The sequence below is a fragment of the Calonectris borealis genome, chromosome 3 (genome assembly GCF_964195595.1).
Source record: "Calonectris borealis chromosome 3, bCalBor7.hap1.2, whole genome shotgun sequence".
In the NCBI taxonomy this organism is placed as follows: Eukaryota; Metazoa; Chordata; class Aves; order Procellariiformes; family Procellariidae; genus Calonectris; species Calonectris borealis.
Window position 1 is genome coordinate 87254460 of NC_134314.1, and position 22202 is coordinate 87276661.

The 22202-nt window shown below is 38.3% G+C and overlaps 1 protein-coding gene across 6 annotated transcripts in view; it reads right to left on the reverse strand.

Moving 5' to 3' along the window:
• RGS7 (regulator of G protein signaling 7) overlaps positions 1-22202 on the reverse strand; it is a 263978-nt gene that overhangs the window by 29265 nt on the left and 212511 nt on the right. For all 6 annotated transcript variants that reach the window (XM_075146535.1, XM_075146539.1, XM_075146537.1 and 3 more), the window contains exons 10-15: positions 15075-15149; positions 13881-13979; positions 13120-13181; positions 11479-11589; positions 10870-10995; positions 2920-3106 (exon numbers count right to left, since the gene is read on the reverse strand). In XM_075146535.1, the coding sequence (XP_075002636.1) occupies positions 2920-3106; positions 10870-10995; positions 11479-11589; positions 13120-13181; positions 13881-13979; positions 15075-15149 (660 nt within the window). The remainder of the gene's footprint in view (positions 1-2919; positions 3107-10869; positions 10996-11478; positions 11590-13119; positions 13182-13880; positions 13980-15074; positions 15150-22202) is intronic.

A 22202-nucleotide genomic window follows, 5' to 3' on the forward strand; every position in this document is an offset into this window, starting at 1 on the left:
TTTCTGGAGATGCTTTTCTGACTTCATAGGCTGGAAAAAGGTACTAGGTTTCTAATTCAGCACTACAAATAAGTGCTTAAGTTAGGGAGGATATCCCCTGGCTACTCTTGAAAACATCCTGTGACAGATGTTTATTCTGCTATCTAGCTGACAATATAAAAAGAAAAATACATATGGAAATTGAAAAACTGTTCCAGGCTTATCTGATTTCCAAGATATTTATTCTTTGAGGCATATGAAAATTTGGAAACCCTTATCCAGAAAACAAATGACACAGGCAGTTTATAGAGCTTTTCTTTTTGGAGCATTCTCATTTCTGCAAAATATGAAAACCTAAAAATCTATGATGTAGGACACTTTATAACTCTGGTTCTAGTTATAATGTTAGGAAAGGGATTTGTAGAAAAAGAAATCACAACAGAAAATACTCTCCCAAAAATATTTTTAAAAAACCCACTGAATTGTGTTAGCTATTTTTGTTTTATTTTTTACTCGAACCCTTTTACTATAGGAACCTTGTAGCACAGCAATCAGGAAAGAGCAAACAAACTGTTTGTCATCCTGGTACTGCATAAAATTAGTGAACAGAAAAAAAACCCACCTTGCTTGAAAATTACGGCAAGGTAAAATTAAAGCTGATTTTTAATTTTTGTTGCATTAGAAACTCTAGAGAATGTTTCTAAGTGCCTTTCGTTGTATTTCTTGCACTAAGCAGAGAAATTCTGGTGTATATTCAGAACTTAGGCTGGTTTATTTGGGGAGTTTTTGTTCCACTCAGTTTCTACGAAAGCAGCCAATGCAGCCAACAGAGAGCAGAAAGGACTCTGCTCCTGTTGTACATATCAATGGTGATGGGCATTAAAATGTTATTTCTGTGTAAAAACCAAGCCTGTAAAAGCAAGAATAAATTAGGCTGTATTAGTACTGTTAATATACATAGTAGTCAGGAATTGAGGCTGGATGTTATTTAGCACAATCGGTCTATTTTTACTTATGTATCACTCTCATTTGATGTGGAGTTCTGTGGTGCCATCTTGCAAGTCCAGAAATGCTTTTCAAAACATTTTTAACCACAATTAAATGACCAGCCAACTGCCAGAATGACTTGGAAGTGGTCTCTTTCCCAACTGGCAGGCCATAAAGAGCCCGTTGCAGAGGCAGAGCCCTACTCCTGACAAAACCCTGCCACTTCAGGTGGGGCACTCTGTAAAGGTCCTAAAACTTCAGGTCAGAACACGGCAGGTACAATCTGCCCCCTTTTCCCAGAGAAATGGAGGCTTCCAGGTTCAGGCTGTATGCTGAACTGGATCAAATAACCAGAGGTCTGACAGGACGAAAAGTCCTGCTTGCATAAAGACTGAATACTCCACATCTTCCATAAATGAAGGGGAAAAAAAAAAAAAAGAGAGAGAGATCTGGAAGTAAAATGATGTTGAAATTTTACACCTATTTTTACAAAAAAAAAATTGGATACTGGCAAGGAATTTAATTGTCCTTTGTTGACTCAACTGCAAAGACATATTTTTAAAAAAACTTTAATCTTGCTAGATTGTTTATTTGTGTAACTTATGTCTTTGCTATCCACTGCATTCCTAAATCTCCAGGGGGTCAGCAGATGCAAGCAAAAACTGTGTGTTTGGCTTAATGCAGAGTACTTCAAAGCAGTGTGTATGATATAGTGTCTAATGAAAACTTTATTGTTGCATCATAGGTTGCTATTCTCATAACAGCACAATGAAAAGATGGTAGAATTATTCCCCCTCCTATTTAGGGCAGAGGCACTTTCCCAAAAAGTAGAAAGCCCCAATTCAATTCCCTTCTCTCCTTTGTGGGACTTGCAGCAGCATCTCCTGACTCCCAAGATGATGACCTAATAATCAAGCTGTAGGAAATTCTGCAGGGATGTGATCTCAATCTCTCTTTTTGACACTGTTTCACTTTGCATTAATAATTAAATTTTCATCGCTGGGCTGCTGATGAAAAAGGGAGGATGGTACTGGTTCTACTATTTTTACTGTGAATCCAATTCTTTCATATTGCTTTTCTCAGTTGCAAAGATGAAATATTAAGTTATAAGTCACATGAAGTGTCGCATTTAATACAGAAGTACTTGTTTTTCCTTCTGAGGAAAACCGAGATTTGTATTTTACTGTTTTGGTTTTTTCAGCTTTTACTTCCAATCTCAAAAATATAAGTATTTTCACAAATCTAGCTCTGGTCAGAAGTATCTTTTGATGACGGTATTCAAATTGTGACTAAATCAGACCCCCAAAAGCCAAATAAGACATTTACAGACTGTTCTTTACCACTGTAATATTGATTGTTGAAGAGCAGATCATTAGGATCTTTGCCTAATGTTCTGTAGATAGTAGTTTAATAAGGTATAGAATATACAACATCTGTGAAATATGATACTTCTGCACAAGCTGTTACAAAATGTTATTTCCCACATGGGTCATATTCTTTTCATGATGGGAACCTATGACTCCTATAAATGATAACACTACTTTTGGACATGCATTGGGAGAACAGACATTGAGCCTCTATCAAGGGAAGTCTTTCAGAAACAGATCTTGAGAACTAGAAATCAACATGTGTGTGTGTGTGAAGCTTTTCTCTTAATGTAACTGAACAGGAAACTTAAGAAAACAGGAAGATGAAAATACCACTTTCACTGCACTATATGCTTGCTCTATTTGAAGCCCACTTGAAGACTTTATACCAGGCACAGAAGTTTCATTAAGAGCTTTAGTAATTCATAGGCATCATGAAAGAGTGTTACCTATTTGCATTGCCAAAATGGCATTTTAGGAAACAGAGCATTACCATTTAAGTCTCAAATATATCTTATTTTATGTATGTAGATTTCACTTGCCAATATTCTACTTCAAATATCCCTAAACAGAATTGCAAACTGACCTGAGCATCTTCAAATGTGTATCTTCCAGGGTCCTTTACATTCTGCGTGGTTTTGTCATAACTTTTTGAATCTAGATTGATAGCGCTGGGTGCACCTGGAGCAAGAAATTCTTGCCAAATTTCTTGGACGCGAGCAGGAACTTCACGGATAGGCCTCTTCTTCAGGTCTTCTACTGCTAACCAGAACCTATGGCATAACATAGTATCTTGACCTCCAATTCAGTATAGTCATTAATGAAGTGCTCACACTCTTCTTTACTCTTCAAAAAATGAAGTAACTGAAGTTTTCATCTAAAACATGCTAAAATAAGAAAAATCTGTGATTTTGTGTTGGGATCAGCTTTCTGATATACTGTCTCAGGCAATAAATCCACCTTAAGAAGCAATTATTACAAGCCGTTTCATGAGACGGGTGGAAAATCCTTCGTTACTTATGTATGGGTAACTTGCTTACGGGAAGGTTTCCATTTAACTGGAATTAAACTGAGATTCCATTTCACCTGAACCACAAGGGCCTATATTGCTTATAAGCCTCTTGCTTTTTGACATTCCTTCAAAAGCCAATAAGAACTTATGTTCTCGCTATCTACATGAATCTCTCTGAGTCCTGCTAAAGTATAAACTGTGTAACTGTAATTTTGTTACTATTACTCCACAAATCATGCATAAACTGGAAAAGCATTTGTTTTGCTCGCTATAATCTAATTTCTTTCTTCAGTATTGCATTTCTATGCATATTTTTACTAAAATGCTGAATGGAAGTACCCATTCTCTCTTTTCTGCTGCTGAGCAACTCAACATCAGGCAGCCACATACAGTGCAGGCCAGTTCATTGTATGCTTCTCACTCAGTCTGGAGCAGGATCACTAAAAAGGTCTTGAGCACTTTGTGATCACAGCTAGCTAGCTATAAGCTTTGATAATCACTTTTCATTTGCTATTATGGTTTTTTTATCATTATTTCTTCTATGGGTGTTCAGACTCTCTCACTGCACAAAATAATTCTAAATTAACCTAGGATCCCATGCTTAGACATGGTGCAGACCATTTAGTTCTGTCCCCGTGAGAGCTCAACTAAAGTTTGACTTTGTTAAAAATGCAATATATACCATCACAACTTTTCATTATTGTTTTGACACAGCTGATCCTATGAAACAGATAAGCTGAACCTTGAAGTGAGTTAACTGTGAAATAAGTTGGATTTTACAAGGCTGACAAATAATTTGGGTGCACTTTTAAAATGTGGTTCCACCCTGCTTACACTGCGAGATCAAACTGAGTTCTCTTAGCTTAGTTAAACAGGGATGGGATAGGGGGGAGTAACAGTGGAACTGTGCTCGGACCCCCCAAGAAAACAAAAGGGTAACACCCTCAATCCAAATTCTAATATAGTTATTGCAATAACCCTTAAGAGAGGATAGTAAAGCATAGTAAAGCATACAGTATTCCTCCTATAAGACATTCTTCACTTGAGATGATTTACCTTCCAGGAAGCAATTAGTCCTTCATAGTCCTGTTTTGAAACTCCTTTGTAGCACACGTAGAAGGAGCTCATGCTCATTGCTCACAAGCCGTTACGGTCAGCTTCACTCTACTGAGATGACTATTTCGATTTCCATAGTATCTAAGCACAATTTTTCTGTCTATTGATCCCTTAAGATTCTCCAAGAGACAGAGAAGTAATATTGTCCCAGTTTGGCAAATATATTAATAATGTACAGTGGTTTCTCCAAGGTCACAAAGGAAGTCTGTGCCAACAGAAGAACTTCAGTTTCAAAAATTTTGGGTAGCATCACTTATCTCTATGAACTGCAATGTGAATTGAACATAGGTCTGCACAGAGCCTGGGGATGTATCCTGAGAATCTGATGGCAATGCGGTAAGAATAGAGGCCTCATAACTCAAGTTTAAAGACTGCACAGCTCACAAACTCTCATTCAGTTCACTCTGTCAAATTTGGGCAACCGACTTCGGTTTCCTTAAACTGCTTTTGATATTTGCATTTAAAAGTGTATATCCTGCAGTGCTAACCCCTTCAAATGCATCTTCTGGGATTGACTGATTACTCATGTGTATTGAAGTCAGGTAAAGAATAGAAAAATGCAAGGGAAGGATGTTCTTTGTAAACACACATTTTCTATCACCCTGCAGACATCCTGAGGATCTAGCTCAAAGCTGTCACATTCTTGTTTATTCCATTATATCACTGCCAATACTTTTGGAAGTCACCACAAACATGCCTTAGGATACTGTTTTCTTTTGCAAGTAAACTCTTTCCATATAGTATGTTATACTCAATTATGGGGAAATAAATGGGAGATAAATTTAACTTCTTTGAGGAAACATTCAGTTTCTAGCATAAAATAGGCAGGTTGTATAGACACATCCTTACAGGTTGAATACCAGCTCTTTGATAGATGAATTTTATTTTACCCTTCTAACATTAGCATTCAAAAATCCTATTGAAAATGTGAGGTTCTAAATATAGAAACCTCTGTAGAAGTGGGAAGAAAATGCTGATTTCTGCAGTATGTTATGTCTAGGGTGCTTACTTCACAGCCAACACACATTTTAACATTTTAATCTACTTACTGATCTTTCAAGAAAAAATGCCTGCCCTTCTCCCTCAGAGAGTTAAAGTCAAATATGCAAAGTTAGGAAATGCCAAAAATAAGGCTGCCACCTCTTGCATTTTCAAAAATAACTTCTCCAAATATCCCATGGCAACCAATAGCACAGAAGAAGTTGAAATGGAGTCTGCAAGACTTCAGCACAGGTCTGCAAGACCTCAAATCAAAAGAGCTCCCTTCCCCTTTTACAGCTCTCTGCCTCATGAGCTGTGACCAGAACAAGGGAAGACTCCTGTAGCAAACAGCACGCAGTGTGCAACAGTAAGTATGCACAAGGGCAGGAGAGGGGAGAAGGGGAACTCAACTGCATTTTCTGGACAATGATATACACAGATATACTTAGTGCTACTTCGTAGAAGGAACTAGAGCTCAGTCTCTCTGCCCTTGGATGAAACTCTGTATCTCCTGTTGGTGGACGTTTGCTTTTGCCACGGAGACCCTCTCTAGAAGATGCTCAGTACCATTTGAACAGAGACCTGAGTAGTTGGGTGTAAATCCCACTGCTGTCTTCTGTCCCAGCATTTGGACTGCCACACGCCAGACGTATAGCTGAGTGAGAGTGTATAGCCGTACATCCAGACACATGACATTGTAAGACACATGTTGCAAGACATCTGGGGATTATATCCTCCAGCTGGATTACTTTCAAAGTAAGCACGGCCTTGCTAGATAAATAGCACAGCTGCAACATGGCTTCTGTCCCATTAACTGACCTAAATGTCAGATGCAGCCATTAGCAGATCCCACATCAAGTTAATCAGTTAAATTTAGGACATAGGAACATGGAGTGAGAGAAAGGCTGCAGTGAGTCTCCACAAAATGTGTGAGGTTTAGGCAGAGTGTGGAGGTAGTGAAGTGGGAAGTACATGGGCTTTGCACCCAGTGCATGTGACACAACTGTCAGAGGACAGACCTTTCAGCATTTTCAGCAAAAGCAAACAAAAACCTTAACAAACTCCATGGAGAAAATCAGCTAAAGTTTTTCTAGGGGCAGGAAAGACTACTCTCTGATTCCTAGAGTTCACCTTCTCGCCAAGTACCACTTCAATCTTCAAGACATAGTAGTGCTGAAGGTCTTCAACAAAATGACAGTGAAAACCATTAAATCTTGCAACTAGTTCTTCTCACCTAATCTGCAGAAATAGCAACATCGCTGGGACTTGGAGTTTAAGCTTGAGTCTGAATGAGAAATAAAGCACAGGCAATTTCAGCCTTGAGGATTAAATTTGGTCAAGTTATTAGCACCAAAACAGGGTCTCATAATCAACAGTGTGAAGGATAAACATTACCAGTGCCCACACTGTGTGGGAAAGCGTCATTACCAACACTTCTGTTCAGACTTGCAGGACGGACATCAAGGACAGTTAATCAATCTTCATACTTTGTAACATGCAGAACTCTCTCCTCCACCATCAGTGAAGACAGAAATGTCTTACATTTAAAGTCAACAGGAGTGGTGATCAGTAATAAAGAGCAAAAAAGTGAAACAGGCTGGATTAAAAAGAAAACTTAACTTCTTGCACCTTTCTCCCTCTTCTCTAGTAAAAGCACTGTTATGGTGTTATTAAAAGAATAATCAGAACACTGAAGTAAGTTAAACATAAAATTAAGCGCTATGACTGAAACAGGTTGTAGGCAACACTGCAAATTTTTAGTAGTGTATATGTGGGTTTTTATGTTTTTTTTTCTACAGGACATAATTGAAGCCTCTATCTCCAATACAGAACATTTCTACAATGACTTAAATGGATGAGTCCGAAATAAACACCTCACAAAATCTCAGCTTGCAGGGGGGTGGTCAGAGAAAATTTACCGAGAGAAAACGTCTAAATCTAGCTAACTCCTCAATCCCTCTCTTCTTTTTCTGGACAACCAGAACTCAAAGCGCCTTTTCCCTATTTACTCACACATTATGGAAGCTAATAAACGAGGATCAAAGGAAAGGGCAAGGGGTCCAGCGGCTTTTCCTTCAGTGCATCATGGAAGATGTCCTGTCACCACTCTCCCTTCACTAACTGAGGAGGCTTTTGCAGTCTTAGCACTGCCTTGGAGCTCACACCTACTGCAATACTGCATAATGACTTGGACAGGCTTTCAGATTGGCAGGCCTGAAACCATTTAGATCTTTACAGGCTGCAATTCCTACAGAACAACCACCTGGGAGCAAACATACAGTCAGCATATGAATATTAACTTTCCAAAGAATTCTGCAGCACTACAGACAAAGGAAGAACACGGAGAGGAATGGGGTTTTTCCACAGGGGCGAAAGAAATTAGGTCTCCAGGTGCCACGTTGCAGTAAGATTCATTTCACTATCTCACTCTCTTTGAAAAGTCTTTTTTCAGTGCTTGGACAGCCTTGTGACCAAGCTCAGTAGTATTGGATCACGCTCAAACTTAAGTCTTGTGAATTTTAAACAATGGTCACCATTTTTGTAATAGGCAGTGGGAATTTTATAAATCTATGATCCAAATCATATGTTACTTTAGCTATTTGTTCTATATAGTAAGCAGCATGCAAAATGATCCCTCCAAAATATCTGCATGGTAACGAGAGATTACAAGTCATAGCCTGCATTAGGTGAATGCAGAATCCAACCTGTGTGTGTTAGCAAACTGCAATCACACTGTGATGAAGCTACCACACTGACAGAACTGCTTAGACAGTTTTATTCCTTTGCTATCCTTTACAACACCCCTTTGGAGAGTGAAATACTATTAATCCCAATTTACAGGCAAAGAAAAAAAGCATAGAGGTAGAGAGTAAGAAGGTGAAACCTGGTTGCATTCCTAATTATTGCACAGTTCTTAGTTTTAACTCACGGCTCAAGTTTCTTCATCCTTGTTCTGTTTCTTAAAACAGGATCTATATCCACTAAGAATGAGATTCTCAGCCAGCTTACACACTCTCAGTCCAAGTTAATGAAACAGTAACACTGGGACTTTTAGCTACATAAGATAATCACACTTGAATAGAAAAGGTGTATCTGGTAGACTTATCATTTCACATTTCTTTCACCAAAGCGAGGTATAAGACTTCTAATCAACTAATACTGAATCTCTCTGTAGTGTCTGCAGTCCCCTGCTGTATCCTGTGTACCGCACTTGCTAGCTTGAACCCAGGGTCCCAGCTGTCTATCCCACTGTAGGCTTGATGGTGCTTGTTGTAAATTTTATCATGATTGGATCTGTAAAAGTAGAAGAGCCAGCTACTGACTTGAGTTCACTTTATTGCAGTGGGAAGATGTGGATGGAAATAAATCTTTTTCTCAAGGCGGCTGTCAAATCCAAAAAACCCACCCCAAACAACCAAATTGCCACAGTGGGGTTAACAAGTGAGCAAAGAAATTGGTGGTCTTTTAAATTTAAGGTTTATTCAGCAGTAATGCTTTTCATTTCTGTTACTGAGGTCTATAACATTTTGACTCCCCTACACAACAAGCTTTACAAATTCATGCTTTCTCACCTGACTTTACTGTGTGAGCCTAACAGTGGATTAATTTCCCCATAGTTTGAGAATTCATAAACATAATTCTGAGCTTGTAAGACAGTTTTCCTTCAGTTAATCATCACAGAAAGCACCTTTTCAGTGCAAGTTTGATCCCCTGCCTGATCCTTCCCAGGGACAGCCTTTAAGCTCATATTCACCGTTGCTCAGATATTCCTTTTAATAATGCCAATATAAGAATCTAGAGAGACAGAAGAGTAGATGGCATGTCAAGGAATCAGCTCTGAACAAATTTCTCTAGGGAATTTTTCTGGATCAGTCACTTGCAGTTTTCCTGTGGTTAGTGTTGTAAACAGGATTAGAAGAAAGAGCTAGGGATTATGCAGGTAACAGTCTGGTTGGCGGAGAGATAAATTAATCACAGAAAAGCATAGAAACTGCAGCCACACACTGGGCTGGCTAGGTTCATGTTTGAACAGCTGCTCTGCATAAGGAATTACCAGGATGCTTTTTAAATGAAAAAAAATTACCTTTCCTTTTCTTGGTATTATTCTGATTTTTAAAATTTCATTTTACCGCTTGGATTTTTTAATTAAAAGAAAGAAAAATTGTATCTGTCACTAATGAAGTTATCAACATACACACACAGGTCAGGCCATATTTCCATGGGAGTAAAAGCAAATAAATCAGTTGGAAAATATCATAAGGTCTAGAGTATCTAATATACATTTGTGATGCAAAATTCAATGTTTGAATATGAACATGGTCAGCAACTTAAAGTCCATTTCCAATTATTCTGCTGACAAACTTAAATTAACAACAAGGAGGTCTGTGCAACTACTCAGCATTTATGAATCAACACCACAGAATGCTAAACGCCTCTTGTAAGATTCTACATAAATGTAACTCTAATATGAATGGCTATGCTGCACCACTTTGGAGTGAGAACTGGCATAGAAAAAAAGTAGTTTAGGATTTTTCTGAGTTTTAGAATGTGTGCAAATAGGATTTTATACTCCTTATGCTACTGGTGAATGGGAAGTTAATACAGATGACATCTGACAAGAAGGTGGAATAAAGAGAAAAATATGTTGTACATGCTTTTGTACTATGTACAGTTTGACTTATCTATAGACAGGCTGTTATCAATCCCTCTGAAATAATTCTTACCAAAATACGACTTCCTTAGAATAGCGACAACAGAACATGCTATTAGCCAATGGATGGACTATCATTTTTTAAAATCAAATAATTTTTCTCCCTCACTTCAAAGTAATTCTGTATATATACAGAATTTCTTTTTTAAAGTTTATTTAAGCTTCATATACTAGCAGCATCTTTCCATTTTGCAATTAGTGAGAAATTTCAGAGCTAGCTGTCACACTACTTCTGTTGTGTCAGATCCACGAGTACTAGAATCTTAGTGGAGATTTTCAAAAGACCAGTGATCCCCAGAAACCTGACCAACAGCGAATTTTACTTTTAAATCCCTTATTTATTTTTAAACAAATTCTTTTTTTTAATTTTACTGTTCTCATAATATTGAACTTAATAAAATATACTGAACAGGCTTTGAATGGCTCAATGTTTTAAACCTGTTTAATAAAATTATCTGAGAGAAAAGCTCTGACATGGGTAGTTTGACCAAAAGTTGGACATAAATGGGAAACTATGCTTCATGTGAGTCTCTGCTAACTATATCAATCTTTCCCTCAGCCTGAATATGGGAGCAGGCAGCAATCTGCATGAATGGATTCCGAAAGGTAAGACACAGGAAAATTTTTGAAGGGGTCAAAAAATGAAAAGAATCAGACAAAAAAAACCCCCTAATGTATCTTACAAGCTATTAAAAAATAAAGCCCCTCTCATTTACCTTAAATTTTCTGAACTGAATTCTGACTCCAGGAATTTGAGAAACTGCTCTCTTCCCACAGGGTCTTTCAAAGCTTCATCCATGCCAAATCCCCATCGTTTCACCCTCTGCTGTCCTGGCTCTTTGCTACAGAAGAAAAAATAATAGAACTTACAATCAGCAATAGTCAGTATTCTAATATTCTGTGTTCATAATTTAAACTATGTCCTAAAGTTCAACCACAGATTTCTCATCTTCCAGATTGCTCACATCTGTGCAATGTTCAGAGATGAGCAATCAGGCTGTTAGTATTTACACAGGATGAAGGTAATACGCATGCATTTACAAGAAGAATAAGGACTTCCAACCAGGAAAAGTTACCAGATTTTAAAAAGTGACTTTTTTCCCTACACCAGAACCCGGGAAACTGGTAACTGTAACTTTTTACACAGACTTATTAATCCATAGCTCTTCCCATCTTACGAAACTGTAAAGCTTGAAAGACCAAAAGGATACTGCATTGCCCTTCTGCTTCAGTATTTTCCTGCAATACCTCTGTCTGAAATCTTCACGGTTCAAGAAAAGCCTGTTATACCCCCTTACCCCAAAAGAAGAAATAAAACTATATACCTTGCCTCCAGTTCCCAGAAAGTGGTGTCATCTGATATCCACGGGTTTGAGGGATCAGGGGGCACAAGAAAAGGATCATATTCCAAATACTGCTCTGTATAAGCTAATAGACTAGGAAAACAAAAGCATCAAACATTGTCATGTCAGGAGGTGAGGAAACCTGATCAAGTTACCCCAGTTAACAAGTTACCTTGCGTCAACTGAACCATGGTAACCAGGTGTGCACACACTCAGAAGTCAGCTATAAGCTCAGGCTAAAATAGGTTTGCTCAAGCCTTTTAAAATTGGACCCCTAAAGAAGGAGGGGTGGCTCAGGTCTTACCAAGAGCTGAAATAAAATAAACTACAATCTTCCCTAATACTTCCGCATAGCTCCTTTTAGGGCTCCTTTAAGCGCTAATAAATTAAATCAAGCAACCTCTTCCATGCACATCTGCTTTCATAAAGGATCATGTTTTATACCCCTATGGTTTTAATTATCAGTTCCTTTAAAATCTGTTTTAAAACACTCATGCTATTCAGTTTATATTTATTGGCCTTGCAGCTGCTAGGATTCCTTTTTTCCTCTTTTAAATACAGTTAACATTTATATTATTTCCTAATCAAATGGCACTACTCCCAAGTTTATTGCTTTCCAAAAAACCCCAATTTTTTTTCCAAATTCTTCAGTATTCATGAATCGGTCTGACTCAGCTGAACACACTAAAAACTGCTTGTATTCTGGTAATTTACATCTCCCATGCTCTTATTCACTCTTTCCAATTTTCCTTTTGCCTCATAATTATTGAAAAACTATTGACAAGTGAGGACAAATATTCTTCCTTTTCATTCCTATTTATATTATATTTAGTCTGTATTCCATTTTTACTGTTCAGCAAACATAAATTCTTAACCTGTTCTCTTTATAAATATTATTTATATGTCTTTGTATGTGTATGGATACATACACATATATAAGTAGACACACATGCACAAACATATGAGAGGATGAAGAACCATTTGTATTTGGCTTAATTTCCTTTACTAAGTCTTATGTGACTCAATTTTCTGCAGTTTTCAGTATCTCTGTATTTGGTGTGTTAGATAGAACATTCCTTTTCTCTGCCTCTTCTCTACCTAAGCTGTAGTTTGTCTTTCTGAGGGACTTTTTGTTTTGTTTGCTTTCTAGCCCCTTCCTGACAAATTTTGGTCTTATTCAGAGACAGATTCCCACTAGTGTTACATCCTCTGACCCGAAGTAAGCTAAGACTCACTTTGTTCAAGCACCGAGCTCCTCATCCAGCCAGCTCTGCCGATCAGTTCCCTTGCTTTGTCAGTGATTGCCCTTTTGAAATATCAAAACAGTAACCCCAGACCTATTTCCAGTTAGCCTCCCTGCCAATGCAAGGTGAAACTTGAGACCACTTGGTCAGAGGCTCTTTCAGTGACTCTTGGGTTTATCAGAAACGTATCATGGAATATCTGAGCCATCTTTCATCAATAAAAGAACTTCATACCTCTCACTTAAAGTAAACTCTCATTAGTAATTTCTATGACACCTGAGCTCCCTTGTCTCTCTTTCTTTGACGCTATTTCTTACTGACCTTTTCCCAATAGTTATCAGTCTAACCGAAAAACCAGAAGATGTGACAATATACTTACCTGTCTGCAACTTTTGACATTTTTAATCTATGTCTGTCTAATTGCATTTGCCAGTGCTTAATCTGCAAGAAAAGAAGGCAAAGAGTGTTATAAGTAATTCATTGCGTGACCATTTCCGTAACTTTTTTATTAGGGCTGTAATTTAACCTTAATTTATCCTAGGGCACAGAAGAGAAATATATCTGAGTTAAAACAACATTTCACCAATGTAGTTCCAAAATAAATGGAATTTTCCGTAAAAGAGAAAAGATCGTATGGAGACAAAAAAAGGACCCAGTATAACATTTTCCCTAACAGTTCATCAACAGAAATCCAATTAGCCTTTTTTTGATTTTTGAAGAGAACTACTAATTCTTCAGACATTTACCTTCTCCCAATTCTAACACCTCAGGAAAGATTAATGAAGCGTGAACAGTAGATAAATGTGTGAACCCATACGTGCATACGCGGAAGGTGAGTATACGCCCAAACCTCGCATCAGTGTTGAAAGGAAGAGTGAGCTGTCTACCGCTAAAGGAGCTGATGGACTTAGCTATGCAAAGAACCCACTAACAGGCGTGCTGCTAACTGCCTTTAACTGTTTAATGCAAGATACAAAAATGTCAGGTTTTGTCTCATATATCCTGAAACACAGAAAAGGTTTACTAAACATTTGCTAAATCTGTTCTGAACATACTTCCCAGTTATAATAATTTTTAGTTTAATACCTACTTTCCTAAAAAGTTCATTTAAAAGTATGTTTTTGTAGTTATTTTTCAAACCTCTTGGTGTAGTTCATCTTCTGTGGGTGGCTTAGTCTCTGGTACTGGTGTGTGGGTAGGGCTGTGACTTCGAATGTCGTTTTGTAAGCCATAGACAGACTACGCAAAAAATATGGAACAATGATAGTTGCTTTCAGACAATGCTTTCTACACAAACCCATAGTAACTGTGATGTTTCAGTACTGTGTGCTCAAGAAGTTAGCCAAGATCATCTTTTTCAAAAGAAACTGCAAATAAACCGTGCACTCAGATAAAATTGTGCTTCTATACCATGGTGTAAAATAAAGACCCCCAAAACCCCACAATTTCATAACACCATAGAACACAGGATCTATTTTTATTATGTCTCTATATTAACAGCATAGTAAACACGGGGGATGACACTGAAAGGCAGCTATTACAGTAAGTGGAGATGAATGGTAGAAAAAGAAGAAACGGTATCCTGAAAGGTAGACTATCGCAATGGATTATTTGGATGACTCCCAAATTTGCAATTACTGCTTGGTAAATTACACTAATCTGGACCTTTCACCACCATAAATAAACTAAGCTAAAACTTTCTAAAAATCTACTTTCCTTTTTAAAACATATTTTTCCACGGGTTGACATGAAAATATACCTCAAAGGGACTACTTTAAAGTTGGAGTCAATCTACATTGTTATGATGCAAAGGATTTGAAAGAAAGTGTTTTTCCAATCCATCTATACATCCCTAGAGAATTTACACTGTTCATGTCTAGATCCTAATTTAGATGAAGCTAATTTCCTCCACAATTTCTGGTCATCCATTCGGGGCGTAATTGTAAACTAGAGACATCCTTTTCATTAAGACCAGCACAAGAAGAACTGCTGTTGTAGTTTACACTGCATTTTTAATTTATTTTTCCTTAATTACTGACAGAAACATTTTAACATGCTTTATTCAATCTATTAAACAACATGAATAAAGCACACAAAAATGAATTTTATTTTCATATTCTCTGTGTATTTCTCCAAAGCCTTTCTTATGTGATAGCGTTTACTTAGTATTAGCAAATTTGTTAATACTAATTCATTTAAGAGCTTATGAATTAATAACATATGTTCAAGTACTTGTTCTTTGCAGGTGTAAGAAAAAATTGTTTTAAGAAACTATAGAACTTCATGCTATAAATTACCTCCACCTCCTGCTTTTGATATAAGAATACTACTTACCTTTCTTGTTTTATGTGGATTTCTCATTCTTGAAGATTTTTTTATATCCACTTCAGTAGTGTTTACACATCCAGGCTATTAAAAGAAAAAGAAAGGAAAGCACAAGGATAAAATCTGCGAAGGAACTCCATACTATTTTCATTGAGATACCTCTCTTCAGTTTGTAAGGCTAAGAAAGTAAATAACTAGAGGCATATAATAACTTAATGTCCTTTTGCAATAGTCTCTAAAACCTAAATAATATAGAGTCTAAGGAAGCATCTCAAGTACCATTTTGTCTGGCTTATTGTAAGAGAGATTCTTTTGCTATTCAGTGTTGGTTGCTAGACCCTATGATGGGTTTTGGGACAAGTTTTACTGTATATCTTTATGCTGAAAGTACTGAAAACAACGTACAGAGGAGTAGAAAATATCCAAATGCATATTATAAGACACACTTGCAGCACAGACAGGTACTAATTCAAATTAAATTGCTATTGGCAGTATTTTGGAGTGAGACACTGAAGACCACATGCTTAGAGCTCATGACATCATGAATTTGAAATAAAATAAATTATCAAGATAACAGAAACAAATCACATGTTTCTGCTTTGGTTTTGCTAAGGAAGCCATACAATGTGTAGCTATCCCTCTAAGAAGCATGGTTGACCTAATGAGACAAAATAAACAGAATTGTGCAATAGCCACCTCAGCTGTGAACCCCAGGCTTCCTTTAAGAGCATCTGGCTTTGGGTTACTTTTTAAAAGATGATCTTTTTAAAAAAAAGATTTTAAAAATGTGCCAAAATGGGATTTATTTCTTCAGAAAAGAAAAGAAAAAAACAAACCAGGCTTCAGCAGCCTAACCAGAAGACTGGCAGTCTAAACAGAATGACTCTCAACACATCTGATTTGGCCTTCAAAGATTCATTCTCACAACTGTGTAGCTTCCCAAAGGACACAAGTCCTCTAGTTTCTCCTAATTCTCTTCCTTTGACACTTCCCTCTAAGTACGAACTCCCTGCAGAAATCTGTTCTTTACCCATTGCTGGAAACAACCAATAGTAAGTGTTATGCTCTCAGGTGAGTTTTACCTATTGACTTTAGAGGGATTACATTTGCCACTGAGAGCGGGAAGTACAAAATCTGCTCTCTAGCGGGAGCAGGTTTTTAGTGAAACTAGGTTGGGTTTTTTTAATGGGAGTAGCTAGATGTAGAATTTACTTGCCAGACAACCAAGCTGGACTATCACACTAATGATACAAGCTTTGTCTTCTTATCATAATGTAAAGTGCTTGATATGGCTGTAAATCTTCACAGACAAAAATTTTAAATGTGTCTTATATAAGCAGAGCCAAGAAACAAATACATTTCATTAAACAGGCCAATGGTACTTTGCCTCTGCCTTATTTTAAACAACAGACTGATTTTTTTTATCCAGTACGATATTTAGATTAATAAATAAGATTTTATTTTAAAGTAATACCTTAACGTGTGTTTGATCATAATACATTTGCAGTATAAATAGTTCCTTATCACTAAGAATAAAAATAGGCACTTAGAAATATTCTCAAGACTGCATCTGACATGCCTATTGAGCTAGATTTGGGAAGGTACACTTTGTGCTTGTGAACAAAAATGGTAGTTTTTTAACTCAGAATAACTTGTAACTCTCAAAGACAATGACAGGTTGAAAAATACAAAATTCTGCATGATGGTCAATTTAAAGGCAGAAAGCAATTTCACGGGGCAGTGTACTGAGATATAAAGTTAAAAAGAAAATGATGCATCTACTTTAGGATTATGGCAGCAGCTGGCAGTGAAGATGACATGGGCTTTTAACAGTATCTACAGCTCTTGAATGCAACCATTTGAATAGGAGGCACACTTACATAAGCCACAAACTGTTATTTGTTTAGTTTTCAGTTATGGTTTGTTAAAAGAATGTCCTAAAAATGGAGAGGAAAAAAAAAACAAAAGCAAAAAAACCCGGCATAAACCTCATGCGAAGCCTCTTATTTTTAAAGATTTCAAGTCCACCAGCAGTAAATTGGTGTGAACAGATCTAGCACCTTGCCCAGGTAACTTACATGCCAGAACTGTGCAGATTGATGCGTGGGGCACAAGAAGAAATTCTGGGAGATTTTTAGGAATGAAACAAGGGCGAAGCTTTTGCTGGTTGGAAAGAGACCCAACCCAGTACTGACCTTCTACAGCCTCTAGTGGATTCTTACTGACACCTGGCTGTTTAAAACCTCTCACGCTGAGGTAAAGCTGCTGTGGCATACTTCAGCACGGGCACTCACGAGAGGCTCTGAGGGCAGAAACTGGACCAAGGTGTGACTGAAGGGAAGCCGACAGGAGAACAGCAGCGGGAAGGTACGGGCAGGGAAGCCTCAGGAAGCTTCGGTGCAAAGGGAAAGGCAGCTAAAGGGTGTATCACTACTCTGACAACCTGGGGTGACAATAGGAGTTTAAGACATACGTCACTACCACCATACAATACCGTTCTCATAATTTGATTTAAATTATATCGCTGAAGGACCTATGTAATCGGGGACACAACTCATGTTTTCTTCTCAACTGAAGAATATTTATTAAAATGATACTTGATATGGGATGTGATTTAGTGTTTCTCTGGTGCTGCCACACTTCACCTGTCAATTTTTAGGAATAAATATCAAACATCTTTTCAATTAAAACAAACACAAAAGCTTGCATTATTTGAACATTTTGCTAAAATAACTCAGAGTCTTTGTGGGAAACCTTTGCTGGACAACATTTCATTCTCTTCGTATGCCCTCATTAACATAATAAGTATGTGTTTGGATACAATTACATCCAGCTGTGTTTTCTTTTTTTGTTGCTTTTTTAACTGGACTACCATAGTTCAAATAGTGAGATGCCTGTCAGAGTGCTCTGCTGCAAGATTCCCATTTAGTGTGTAGTATATAATTTGCATACTAATACTGTAAATAGTTTTCAAACCGATTTCCTGGAAGACTTGAAACCTCTTCTATATGTGTAAATAGAATGCTTATTTCTTTCAGGACTAATATTCTGTATGAAAACAGTTCTCCCTCCACACACACAGAGGAAAGTCTTGTGACCTTGTTGAAATTATCATACAGCAAGATCATAACCAGGGTAGAATTTGGCTCTCATCTGTTTTTAAATAGCTGACTGAAAAACTGTCATATATTCAAAGGAAACTCCGTTTCTTTTCATCCATCTGTTAGCATGCCCTTATCTCAAAGTACAAATGCCATTGTATTAATTTACAGCAAAGGACATGTCAGCCCAATCATGATAAATTCACTGCTGAGATAAATGGATGCAGATAAATAATATAAAAAAACACATATAGAAGATTTTTTAATCCCTACTTCAGTTATAGGATAATCACATTAGTATGAATTCCAAGCAGCACAACTTTCTATTGATGCTGGATTGTCTAGGAGGCTGCATAATAGGATTCTGCCAAGAAACACAGTGGAAGGAGGAAGCTGTCTCTGCCAGGAGAGGAGGTCCGAGAATTCCAGGTCTGAGAACTTACATGCTTGGATCTGGCTACAGCCAACCACCTGAGAGTATGATTATTAAAAAAAACCCACTTAGTATTCATAATCTTTCCCTGATAACTGTGGCAACAGTGAATGAATTAATTAAGCCCTTGTAATAGTGCTAACAGTGAATTATTTTTTTTTACACCTGTAGAATCATAGAATCATAGAATCATTAAGGTTGGAAAAGACCTCTAAGATCATCGTGTCCTACCGACAACCCAACACCACCATGTCCACTACGCCATGTCCCTAAGGGCCTCATCTACACGTCTTTTAAATACTTCCAGGGATGGTGACTCAACCACTTCCCTGGGCAGCCTGTTCCAAGGCCTGACCACTCTTACAGTAAAGAAATTTCTCCTAATGTCCAGTCTAAACCTCCCTTGGCGCAACTTGAGGCCATTTCCCCTCGTCCTATCGCTTGTTACTTGGGAGAAGAGACCAACACCCACCTCGCTACAACCTCCTTTCAGGTAGTTGTAGAGTGTGATGAGGTCTCCCCTCAGCCTCCTCTTCTCCAGGCTAAACAACCCCAGTTCCCTCAGCCGCTCCTCATAAGACTTGTGCTCCAGGCCCTTCACCAGCTTCGTTGCCCTCCTCTGGACGCGCTCCAGCACCTCCATGTCCTTCTTGTAGTGAGGGGCCCAGAACTGAACACAGGATTCGAGGTGCGGCCTCACCAGTGCCGAGTACAGGGGCACGATCACCTCCCTGCTCCTGCTGGCCACACTATTTCTGATACAGGCCAGGATGCTGTTGGCCTTCTTGGCCACCTGGGCACACTGCCGGCTCATGTTCAGTCGGCTGTCAACCAGCACCCCCAGGTCCTTTTCCTCTGGGCAGCTTTCCAGCCACTCTTCCCCAAGCCTGTAGCGTTGCCTGGGGTTGTTGTGGCCGAAGTGCAGGACCCGGCACTTGGCCTTGTTGAACCTCATACAGTTGGCCTCAGCCCATCGATCCAGCCTGTCCAGGTCCCTCTGCAGAGCCTTCCTACCCCCCAGCAGATCAACACTCCTGCCCAGCTTGGTGTCATCTGCAAACTTACTGAGGGAGCACTCGATGCCCTCGTCCAGATCATTGATAAAGATATTGAACAGCACCGGCCCCAGTACTGAGCCCTGGGGAACACCGCTCGTGACCGGCCGCCAACTGGATTTAACTCCGTTGACCACAACTCTCTGGGCTCAGCCGTCCAGCCAGTTTTTTACCCAGCGAAGAGTGTACCTGTCTAGGCCGTGAGCCACCAAACTGCAACTCTTTGTAAGAATTCGTTGTTTACATCAAATGGGATGCTTTAGCCATGGTACATTTCCATCCAAATAGTGCAGAATACGTAATATTTATAGTTTGCTGTACAAGGTTGCACACTCCAAGGGCCCTTTTTATTGCCTGGCCACATAGCCAAAATCAATTGCTATCAACACCTTTTTGTGTAAAAATCTCTTTGCTATGATGTACTTGTAATTCTAAGTGTGAAATCCTCAACAGGAAGTAAATTAATGTTTATAATGATGTCAGTTTAAGTTTTTATGTTTTTCTCTTTCTTAAAGAATATGGCCATTTAACTGTGAATCTACTTAAGCCAGAATAACCAGAAGTTTTCTTGTATCTGAGACAAATACACCCATGTATGTGGGAGGGAATAAGCTCATGCATTGCAATAGGCTGGGAACTGTCTGTCGGTATTGCTGCTCTGTAGAAAATGATCTGAGGGAGAACCTGAACGTGAGTCAGCAGTATGTACTTGCAGCAATGCAGGCAAACCACATACCCACCTGCATTAGCAATAGCATAGCCAGCAGGCAAAAAAAGTGGTTATTTCTTTCTACTCGGCACCATAAGGATACCCCTGGAATACCAAGACTAGTTTTGGCCCCCACAAACAACACAAGAAATATATTCAAAATGGAAAAGTCCAGTGGAGGAACAGATTTTTTTCTGCTTGCAAAAGTGGAGAGCTAACTGTCTTCTGCTGCCTGAAGGGAAGGCTTGCAGAGCTAGACCTGTTCCAGAGGCGCACCATGAAAGGACAGCAGGCAATAGTCAGAAATGGCAGTAAAGGAAATTCCAGTTAGCTATAAAGAAATATTCTTCATGATAAAAGGAAGAAGTTGCTTAAGAGAGGCTGTGGAATCTCCATCCTTGGTGATTTTCAAGGCTAGTTTAACCAAGGGCCTGGACAATCTTATGCAACGTAGAAGTCAGCACTGCTTTGAGCAGGAGGTTGGACTAGAGGGCCTCCAGAGGTCCCTCTCAGCCTACATTTCTGTGGTACAGCCTATGATCTTTCAATCCCTTCACAAGCTGCAGGGATTGAAATTCAAAAAATCCACCTTACAGAACACTCCAATCAAGTATTCATGGCAGCGTGAAATTCATCACCCTGCCTTCCCCTCCCCATAACAGCAGAACGGAAAGACAAGACGGGTATTTGCTTCCTTACTGCTGCCCCTGCCCTCTGGCAGCTTGTGGTGTGTACTCAACCCATACAACCAAACCTAGTGATGATTTAAGGAAATGTAATTTCACAGCCTCGTTAGCTAAAAACACATAGGTGTTATTTAAAATAATTACCTCATTTCAATATGCACACCTATAAATTCAGGGTGCATTAAAGCAGTAAATATTTAGGTAGATTGATTCACATCCCTTACACAAATTCATTGCATTTCAGTGTCAATACAATATGAAAAAGATGTTTTTCTTTGTTTTGCAAGCATGGGATAACTTGTTAAGTTTAATTGCAAAATACTAAATTTCAAGATCTCCAGGCTTTCAAAATTTAAACACTATAAATTTAAATCATGGACATGGATACAAATGTGACAGATCTTCGCTTCCACTTGGAAAAGATAAAGTCAGACACACAAACATAAAGACAAGGCAGAGATTGAAAGCTGTCTTTTACATTATTTGTAATAGCAGACTATCACAAATACAGTAAGCTTAAAATTTGAAATTTCCTGACTGTCAAATGTTAGCATTGCCTTCTGCAAAAAATCTATTCTGTTATTTCTGTCATTTTTCTAGGAAAGGAGTCTTCTAACCCTCAGCAGCCACTATTCATATCGCTCACTTCTAAAGTAGGGGAAGGAAGCTAATTAGACAGTGAATGATAAGTAGAACACTCGAGTTCATTTTTGTTTGTAGTTTTTATATTCCAGTTTACTTGTGTAGCTAGATGAACTGTGCATAGTTAAAAATCAAGGGGAGAATAAGGGCATGAAAGATTATAAAAAAGAAATGAGGCAAAGAAAAAAAATCCAGTGGTACTCAGCTGAAAAAAAACCAAAGGAGTTATTAGCTGGAGGAATACTCAGTTTGACTCTGGTTATGTGGGAAAGTTTATTTTTTCTCATACAAAATCTAGCATCAGAGGAGACATTAAAATCCTATATTGAGGAAGTTGTCAGTATTGGCTAAAACTGAAGCTCTCACAAAGAAAAACACAGGCTGTATTCTCCTGCAATGCACCAATTTTTCATTTCCCAGAGATAGAAGTTATTGGAGTGTGCAGAACCCGCTAAGGCTTATAAGGAAAGCTTGAGGTTTAGGTATAGATTATTTGGATATTTTTGGGTTT